This window comes from Centropristis striata, chromosome 15, assembly GCF_030273125.1.
Source record: "Centropristis striata isolate RG_2023a ecotype Rhode Island chromosome 15, C.striata_1.0, whole genome shotgun sequence".
NCBI classification, from domain to species: domain Eukaryota; kingdom Metazoa; phylum Chordata; class Actinopteri; order Perciformes; family Serranidae; genus Centropristis; species Centropristis striata.
Window position 1 is genome coordinate 1,921,746 of NC_081531.1, and position 10,870 is coordinate 1,932,615.

The window sequence follows — 10,870 nt, forward strand, 5'->3', positions numbered from 1 at the left end:
GTTGTAGGTTTATTTTAAATGGAGTCGAGGGAGCGGGGTCAATATTCTGATTTAAAAAAACGACAAGAATAAACTCACAAATTGCACAAATTTTATTTCTGACTTTGTATCTCAAAATATCAAAATAAAGTATTTCTATGTTGAAGGATGCAGTATTTTAGAATATATATAAAAATAATGACCGTTTGCTAAAAATGTCTTTATTTCAAAATAACTTTTTTTAATGTTGAAATAACCAAGTAGCTCAAAAATAATGACAATGTATTTTTAAATAATGTCTTTTATTTCAAAATAATCACTTTGTGTTACAAACTTGTTTTTCTAACTTTGTAATTTAAAAATATGTCAAAATAATGGTGCAGTATTTTAGAATATATATATATATATATATATATATATATATATATATATATATATGACTGCTTGCTAAAAATGTCTATTTCAAAATAACTTTGTCTTGAAATGTTTTTTTATGTTGAAATAACTGAGTAGCTCAAAAATTATGACATGAAATTATGTATTTATGTCAAAAATATTAGTTTTGTTTGTTACAAACTTGTATTTCCAACTTTGTGTCTCTAAATAATGACCCAGTATTTTAGAATATATATAAAATAATGTCCGTTTGCTAAAAATGTCTTTATTTCATAATAACTTTGTCTCAAAATAACTTGAAATGTCTTTTTTATGTTGAAATAACCAAGTAGCTCAAAAATAATGACATGAAATTGTCTTTTTATGTCAAAATAATCACTTTGTGTTACAAACTTGTATTTTCTAACTTAATATCTAAAAATAATGAGATTTGTTTTTCAAAACAACAACTTAGAATTTAAAAATAGTGACTTTATGACATTTTCTTTAAAAAAAAAATCATTTTTTTTTCATTTCAACATAACTTTATATGGATGCTCCGGGACCCTGAACCCGACCAGGAACTGTTGTTGTTGTTGTTTATAGAAAGACTCAGAAAACATGTTTGTTTGTTTGTTTACTCTGCATGAATCTCCTTTTGTCTCTGAGCGCTTCGTGTTGTTGCGCAACGTGATCTGCAACACACACACACACATGCACGCGCGCGCACACACTCACACACACACACACACTCACACACACAACCACACACACACACTCACACACACACACACACCCTGTGCGGAAGGAAGAAGCGGCTCTGAGGCGGATCCAGATCGTTCAGATCCGGTATTTGGCTCTCGGAGCTCCGCGGCGCTGGACGGAGGACCGGAGCGACTCTAGCGGGCTAACGACCACTCTCCGCCGGGTTCGGGCTCCTGCTGTCGGATCTAGAGATGGGGGACAAGGCGGGCACCAGGTAGGAGCTAGCAGCTAGTTAGCGGCTAGCAGCTAGCGGCTAGTTAGCATCCGCTCTCTCTCTCACGCACTTCGGCCCGGGAGCTCCTCCACCCGCCCCCCTCCACCCGCCGCCCCGGCCCGACACCTCCGCCCTCCGCGGGGCCTCCCGGTCCCCTCCGACCCGCCGGGACGGGGACCCGGTCCGCAGGAGGCGAGGCCAGCCCGGCAGGGTGGGGTTAGGGTCCGGGTTAGCTAGCCGCGCTAGCCGCTCCAGACTCCGCTCAGACCGGCCAGAGGTAGACCTGGTCCCGGTGCGGCTCCGCACCGAACACCGACCACCACCGACACGGTTACCTACCGACAGGTTACCTACCGACAGGTGTCTGTGACTCATTGTTCTGGTGGGGAACATGTCTGTGGTGGTAGCGGGCTGTCCCGGGGCTCCTCGCGCTCCCCGCCCGGTCCTCCGGGTTAACGAGGCGCGAGGCGGACTGAGTCAGAGCCGATAGTACCGGAACACTTTAGAGATTAAAACCAGCAGCAGAGATCCGGATCAGGGTTCAGACCAACGAGCCGAGATCAGAATTAACACTAGAGCTGATGGAGGCTGGTGGAGAGCTGCTGGGCTCTTTACTGTTGTTTACTGTTGTTTACTGTTGTTTACTGTTGTTTACTGCTGTTTACTGTTGTTTACTGTTGTTTACTGAGCAGGTAAACAGCTAAACAACTGCTCCCTATGTTCAGCATGTTTCATATCTCAAAATATCAAAAATAATGACTTCCTGTGTCTATATAATGACCCAGTATTGTAGAATATAGATATAAAATAACGTCCGTTTGCTACATATGTCTTTATTTCAATATAACTTTGTCTTGAAATGTTTTTTTTATGTTGAAATAACCAAGAAACTCAAAAATAATGACATGAAATTATGTCTTTATGTCAAAATATCAGCTTTGTTTGTTACAAACTTGTATTTTCTAACTTTGTATCTCAAAATGTCTCTAAATAATGAACTAGTATTTTAGAATATATAAAACATAATGACCGTTTACTAAAAATGTCTTTATTTCAAAATAACTTTGTCTCAAAATAACTTGAAATTGTTGGGTTTTTATGTTGAAATAACCAAGAAACTCAAAAATAATGACATGAAATTATGTCTTTATGTCAAAATATTAGTTTTGTTTGTTACAAACTTGTATTTTCTAACTTTGTATCTCTAAATAATGAACTAGTATTTTAGAATATATATAAAATAATGATTGTTGCTAAAAATGTCTTTATTTCAAAATAACTTTGTCTCAAAATAACTTGAAATTGTTGGGTTTTTTATGTTGAAATAATAATGACATAAAATGATGTCTTTATGTCAAAAATATGAGCTTTGTTTGTTACAAACTGATATTTTCTAACTTCGTATCTCTAAATAATGACGTTTGGAATAAACATTGTCTTATATGTCGCCTACCAAGTATCTCTAAATAATGACTATGTATTTTTCATTTATGTCTTTTTATGTCAAAATATTAACTTTGTTTGTTACAAACTTATATTTCTAACTTCATCTCTAAAAAGTATCAAAATATTGACTTTCTATGTCGACATAATGATCCATTACTTTACAATATATGAAACATAATGACTGCCAAAAAAAGTATTTTATTTAAAAATAACTTAAAATGTTTTTTTATGTTGAAATAACCAAGAACCTCAAAAATAATGACATGAAATGATGTATTTATGTCAAAAATATTAGCTTTGTTTATTACAAAATAAAAATAATAATTTTTAATAATAGTTTTTTCTAACTTTGTATCTCAAAATATCAATATAATGACCCGGTACGTTAGAATATATGAGACATATTAGCTGATGGAGGAGATGTTGGGCTGTTTACTGTTGTTTACTGTTGTTTACTGAGCAGGTAAACAACTGCTCCGGGTGTCAACATGTTTCAGGATGATTTCATATAAACATTAATATTCACATAATTCAGATTTCCTTTATTGTCATTACACAAAGTAAGAAGATATTAGCCGTCAACCGTCCAAAGCCTATAAAACACACATATAATATGACTGAATTACTCTATTGACTTATATTTATGTGATTTATTATATATTATTGATTTTATTTATTTCTCTATCTTATAGAGATATTATTTTATCCAATAATTGTGTCCGTCTTGATGCATTTTGGCGAATGTGATTTTTCTTTAAATTATTATTATTATTTATTTAGTTAGTGTGAGCTGTAATAACTCAGTAATAACTCAGTAATAACTCTAAAATGTCCCATTAAAACACATTAAAAAGTGTAGCTTTTTTAACTATTTCCAGCACAATATTGAACTATTTCCTGTGTGATAATGCACGTGATTATTTTTTTATAATAAGCAAATATTTAAGTGTGCAGGAAATAACAACTTTTATTATTTTGTTTTTTAAATATAAAAATATAACGGTTGTTTTGCTGTGTTAATATGTAAACAACAGTAACAGTTTTTATGCCCTTATATGGTTATAAAACTAAAACAACATCAATACAACAATAATATAGTTTATTCTGATATTTCTGGGAAAATATATCGTCCTAAAAAATGCTTTATGGTGATTTATGAAGAGTTATTGATCATGTTTTATCTGAATTAATCAACAGCCTGTAAACATCTGAGTCCTCTGGGACAATTTAGCATTTTTATTTATTAATATAATTAATTATAATTATGTCAGTCGGCATACGTTTTGGCAAGTGTGACTTTTTAAAAATTATTATAATTATTTATTTAGTTAGTGTGAGTTGTAATAACTCTGTAATAACACTAAAATGTCCCAATAAAACACATTAAAACCATTAAATCATATTTGAACTGTTTCCTATGTGATAATTTTTGCTTAATAAAAATTATCGCATGCATTTATTAAGCAGGAAATCCTTTTTTAATAATAATAACTGTCTTTTATTTGTGTTTATGAATATAAAACAACCGTGTTATTATGTAAACAAACTGAGATTTAAAGGGTTAAAGTTCTGAAAATGAATATTTTGGTCGTTATGATCAGAACTGATTCTGGTTAAAAGATTAAAGTGGGAAATAAAATTGAATAATATTTATTTATATGAAGATGTTTTTTAATATTCAGACACAAGATGGAAAATAAAAATGCATCAAAATCAACGTTGTTGCTAAAAAATACCAAGGATAATAATTTAAAAAATTTTTTTAATGTAAACAAAACATTTAAAGGGTTTAAACTGTGAAAATGAATTAATATTTAATCGTTATGATCGGGACTGAAACATGGAGCTCAGTGAAAGTGGAAAATTATATTAATTATATATTATAAAATTACATTAATATATCATATCTTTTCTAAGCAAGATCACAATTATTAGCACGATTTAAGTTTCTTAAACTTAAAAAATATTGAACTAAACAAATATAGATATTATATATCAACTAAAAAAACCAAAATGTATGTAAAACAGAGAAATAAATCAAATGAATAATATATAATAAATCACATAAATATATTAAATTAAATAAATATAGGTCCACTAAAACAAAATATGTATATGAATTAGATAAATAAATAAATAAATTCCAGAATATATAAGAAATAAAATAAATATATGTCATCTTAAAAAAATATATAATAAAATCAAGAATATATCTAGTAAATCACTTAAATGTAAAAAAATAATATATGTCAACTAAAAAAAATCTAAATATATGTATAAAAAAAGATTTCAGATTTAAAGTGCACTTATATTTATATTTTAATAATCCTGATACAGAAACAGTCAGAGCAGAATAAATCAATATCAGCCTGTAGAAGAGGGTCAATAAAACCTGTATGATATAATAATAATAATAATAATAATAACAATAATATCTGATGTTTGTTGTCGAGTCGTTTCCTGTTTGTGTTTTTTCTTCTTTTCTTATTGAATCTTTTTATCACGTCAGAGTCAAACTGCTCGTTAATTATTTCTTCCATTTCATATTTTTACAAGTTATTTATTGCATTTATTCTTATTTTAACACTATTTATTCATCCAGAATTAAATGTATTCATTTATTTTTTTCCCTTTCCCCAAAGTTATATATTCATGTTTTATCTTCTTTAAACAATTTCTTCCTTGTTATGTTATATAAAATAAATAAATGTACAATTAATAACTGGAAAATAGGAAGGTAAATAAATAAAGAAGCACATTTCTGTCACATTTTATAGAATATTTAATCCAAAAATGTGTTGAAATTATTATTATTTTGTTGCCTTTACTGGCATATTAATTTATTTATGGAGGCAGTTATTTGTTTATTTATTTATTTCTGATTTTGACTAAATAATAAACCAACATGTTGTTAACTCTTTAATGTTCCTGTGAATTGAAAACAAACATTTAAAATGTGAATTAAAATCTCTTCTTGAATAGTTTTTAATCTGTTTGAAGGTCAAACTGAGTTTATTCACAATTAATGTTTGATATTAATGATGAAAAACACTGAAAAATATGTTTATTTTTATTGTCCCCCTAAATATTTTTGGTATTTTTTTGTTTATTAGCTGAAAAACAACGAGGTTGAAATATAAAATCTGACCTCCGACCAGCTCAAATATCATGAAGATATCTCAAAATATCACTATTTTACACATGTTTTTATAAATATCATAATAATAATTATTATTATTTTATATTAATGGAGACAGTAGTAGAATCCTCGGTAACCATGGAGACGAATCCTCGGTAACCATGGAGACGACTCCTCGGTAACCATGGAGACGACTCCTCGGTAACCATGGAGACGACTCCTCGGTAACCATGGAGACGACTCCTCGGTAACCATGGAGACGACTCCTCGGTAACCATGGAGACGTTTCTGCACTTTGAACCTCGTTGTTGTTTAACAGCATGTTGATTTATTTATTGAGTCAGCGGCCAAAATCATAAATAAACAAATAAATAAATGCCTTCATTAATAAATTAATATACCAGTGAAGGCACCAAAAAAAAAAAAAATATATATATAAACACATTTCAGGATTAAATATGACATAAAATGTGACATAAATTTGCGTTTATTTATTTGCGTTCCTGTTTTCCATTTATTTATTTCTATTAATTAGTACTTTTATTTATTATTTTTATTTTATGTAGCATAAAAGGGAAGAAATGTAAAAAAAAAAAAGAATCATTCAAATAAGATAAAACATGAATAAATAAGTTTGGGGAAAATGCAAAAGGAAAATAATAAATAAATACATTTAATTATGGATTAATAAATAGTGTTAAAATAATAATAAATGCAATAAACTTAACTTATAAAAAAAGAACTGGAAGAAAGAATTAACAGGGAGGTAAATAAATAAAGAAGCAGTTTATGTCACACTATTTATGTGCCTATATTTAATTATTTATTGTTTTTTGGTACATTTATTGTCTTGGTAATTAATTTATTAGTGGTTTTGGTAATTTTATGACTTTTTTGTCTTTTTTTGGTAATTTAGTGGTTTTGGAAGTGAAGCAGTCAGTAAAAGTTAAAGATAAAAGATTCTGATCAAAGTCGTGTTTACAGTTTAAAAGAAGGCGTGATGATAATAATAATAATAATAATAATAATAATAATAATAATAATAACGATGATAATAATGATCCTGTCTGACCTGAAACTTGATAATAACCAGATCAAACCGGTCCGGTGAGTTTTTGCGTCTGCGACACTTTAAAGACAAACAGGAAGTTCAGCAGGACTACCAAAATAAAACTGGGGTGAGGAGGAAATGGAACAGATTCTGTTTTTCTGCTTTTTGTTCCATGAAAATGTGGAAGTTGAAGCTTCAGACGGAAAAGTTTAACGTGAATGTGACGACGATGATGATGATGATGATGAAGGTGATGATGATGATGATGAAGGTGATGATGATGATGATGAAGGTGATGATGATGATGATGATGAAGGTGATGATGATGATGAAGGTGACATTTAATCAGAGGAAGTTGAGGGAGGAACCAGTTTATGAGGAAGTGTAATCTGCTCGTCTGATGAAAGTTTGGTGTTAAAACGCCTCGATATTATATATTATATATTTATTATTTGTTATTCTCTACTTATTATTTTTCCCGCTCTTAATTTTTCACTGTATTTATTTATTATTGCATATTTTCTAAAATTATTTTTAACATTTATTGTTTAATTTCCATATTTATTTTTTAAAAATTTGTTTCTCTACTTTATTATTTTCCCTTTATTTGTATTATGTACATTTTTCAATATATTTATTTTTTATTTCTGTGTTTCTCTACTTCATTTAATCAATTCCCCTTTTTATTAATTTATTTATAATTAAATCTATTTATAATTTGTTTTATACAACAAGTGTTTTTACTTGTTTCTTTAACCTTTAATTTTACATTTATTTATTTTTATTGATAAAAATAATTTGTTCATGTTGGTGTTAAATCACCTCAATATTTATTTCTATTTATTATTTATTTATTTATTACTTAATAATTTCCCCTCTCTTTATTTCCCACTGTATTTATGAAATCTTAAATTCATTTTTGTGTTTCTCTACTTCATTTCCCTTTCTATTAATTAATTTATATTCATTTTAATTTTTCAGTGTTTTAACTTATTTCTTGAACATTTAGAAGTTATTTTTTCATATTATTAGAAGTATTTTAGTTTTATGTTGATTAATCTGGTTGAATGTCTGACTCAGTTTTCCATAAAGTCTTTATGAGACGATAACAAACGTCATCTCCAGATTAAATGATGGAATAAAAACAGAAAAACACCTCCGGTCGTGTCTGGACTTGAAGTCTGAGCATCACGTCGAGTCCCGAGGGGGCGGGGCCGAGTCCTGGGGGGGGGGGGGGGGGGCGAGGGGGCGGGGCCAGTCCGCCGGGACGCCGCCTGGAAAGTTTTAGGATCCGACGGAGCGTTAAAGTGTTTTTATACATCTGAGAGCTTCAGAGTTTATCCTAGAAATAAACCATGAAAACAGACAGAGTGTGAACTTTCTGACGGTCCTTGAACGCTACAAGCTAAATAATTCAAAATAATGTCTTTATTACAAAATAGATACTACATTTTTCAAAATAATGTATTTGTATTTCAAAATAAAAGCTAAATAATTCAAAATAACGTCTTTTCATTTCAAAATAAAAGCTAAATAATTCAAAATAATGTCTTTATTACAAAATAGATACTACATTTTTCAAAATAATGTATTTTTATTTCAAAATAAAAGCTAAATAATTCAAAATAATGTCTTTTTATTTCAAAATAAAAGCAAAATAATTCAAAATAATGTCTTTATTACAAATAAATACTACATTTTTCCAAATAATGACCTTTCGTGTCAAAATAATGACTTTGTTTGCTTAAAAAAGTTTTAATTTGAAAATAACTTTGCATCTTGATGTGTAAATAAAGGGGGTTTGTTGATATCAAGTTGAGTATGTTTTGGTAAAGTTTGTCACTATAAAGTGTGTGATGATCTGTGGTGTGTTTGAGGAGCAGGAAGCGTCTCGTCCGTCTGATTTACATGATGAACGACGACATTAACAAAGCAGGAAGCTGAAGCTGAGCTCCACCAAGAGCTGCTGCTTGTTTAGGGAAATCATGCAAATGGAGATTTAACGACAACAGGCTCAGAGCTTTACTGCACACTTCAACTTCATATGTATATATATATATGACATATGTAACTACTGGAGGACGTTTAAACAGGTTATTTAGTTTTAAAGAAGAACACATCTAAACATATGCACTTTGTTGGGTTTGAAAAGTACATTTAATTTAAAAAAATCCCCAAAAATCCATCTTTTATCATAGAAATAAACAGTAAAAACAGACGTCATGGACAGAGTTGAAACTTTCCCACGGTCCTTGAACGCGTCATCATTTATGAAAAGTGACCAAAACTTGATATTTGTGTCAAAATCTCTTCATTCTCCATGTGTCATTTAAAGTAAAGAGGCTGTTTACACAGAGCAGAGGGGAGAGGACTGTTAAATTTTCTTTCTTTTTTTGTCCTTTTGTGTCTGTTTTGGGTGACTTTTAAAAAAAAATGTAGATCTTTTTTGGTAATTTTGTGTCTTATTTCATATATTTTTTAGATTTTGTGTGTTTTTTTTTTGGTCATTTTGTTTCTTTTTTGTTCATATTTGATATTTTTTAAATATATTTTTGGTCATTTTACATTTTTTGGGGTAATTTTGTGTACTCTTTACATCCAACATTGGTGACAGTTGGTAAAGTCTTTATGTATAAATTCCTTTTTCTTCCTTTTTCCTGTTTTCTGTCGTTCTAACTGTGTTTTTCTGCACAGAGACGGTTTGAGTTGTTTTAGAGCTGCAGGACTTTTAGATGTTTCTGTGATAAACTTCAGTGTTTGTGGTATTTTTCTGTCTCCAGTTAAAAACATCAGAGTTTTTCTCTGTAAATCATTTTAATTTGAGCTTTGATCTATAAATACGTGACAGGAAACTCACAGCTCCTCTTCACACCACAAGCTTTTATTTGTCACTTCCTGTTTGTCAGAGCCGTTTCCTGTTTGTTTCTCTCTGAAGCTGCAGGGGAAAGTCCTGATCAGGCTGATTATTGATTATTGATCATGTCTCACTGACGGAAATATTAAGATTAAATCAAAGATAATAAGTATTATAAAACAACATGCAAGATGGTTTTTACTGCAACATTTGGCTTAAGTTTACTTTTTCTGCTCTATTTTAATAAAAATATTTCCAAATTTAATTACAACAAAAATACAAAAAAAAATATCTCTAATTTATTTACAACCCAAATAAAATTAAATATATTTAAAGTCCAGGTATAAAATCATAAAAACAAAACAAAGATCAGAAAATAATCTGTAATAAATAAAAAATAGACCAAAAAATTAAAATTTTTGTAGACCAGGCTTTTACTTTGTAGAGACCAGGCTTTTACTTTGTAGAGACCAGGCTTTTACTTTGTACTTAGTTAAGTGTCTTATTTTGACAGTCTTCTTGTCAATTTTCTGGTGGACTCTGTTAACACATCCATGTGCTCTTATTTTGAAAGCTACATGTGTTTTATTTTGAAGGCGGGTCTAGCACGTTCTTACCGTAACGTTTAGTAAATACAAGCAGATTCACCAGGGTTGTTGATTGTTTATTAAGACAAATACAACTAACAAGTCTTCTTCTTCCTCCTCTTCTTCTTCTTCTTCTTCTTCTTCTTCTTCTTCTTCTTCTTCTTCTTCTTCTTCTTCTTCTTCTTCTTCTTCTCAGAGTTTTCAAGAAGTCGAGCCCCAACTGTAAGGTGAGTCAGACGTTTTATTCATCCTGAAGAATTATAAATATTTGTGCTTATATTAATGTTTTTATTACAAGTTAAAGCACAAAATTGTTTTGAAATAATTGTTTTGCTCGTTGACTTTATTGAACTTTTTTAAAGCAAACTTGTCATTTATAACAGTGATTTTTTATATATGTATATAAATATATATATATATATATATATATATATATAAATTTAAATAAAATAGAAATATT

General features: G+C 29.9%; 1 protein-coding gene across 4 annotated transcripts in view; it reads left to right on the forward strand.

The window, feature by feature from the left end:
- Positions 1 to 1,159: 1,159 nt before the first annotated feature.
- arrb2a (arrestin, beta 2a) overlaps positions 1,160 to 10,870 on the forward strand; it is a 25,648-nt gene continuing 15,937 nt past the window's right edge. The window contains exons 1-2 of one of the 4 annotated variants that reach the window (XM_059351396.1): positions 1,160 to 1,333; positions 10,607 to 10,637. In XM_059351396.1, the coding sequence (XP_059207379.1) occupies positions 1,311 to 1,333; positions 10,607 to 10,637 (54 nt within the window). In that variant the 5' untranslated portion in view covers positions 1,160 to 1,310. The remainder of the gene's footprint in view (positions 1,334 to 10,606; positions 10,638 to 10,870) is intronic. The other 3 variants (XM_059351398.1, XM_059351395.1, XM_059351397.1) reach the window with 3 other exon arrangements.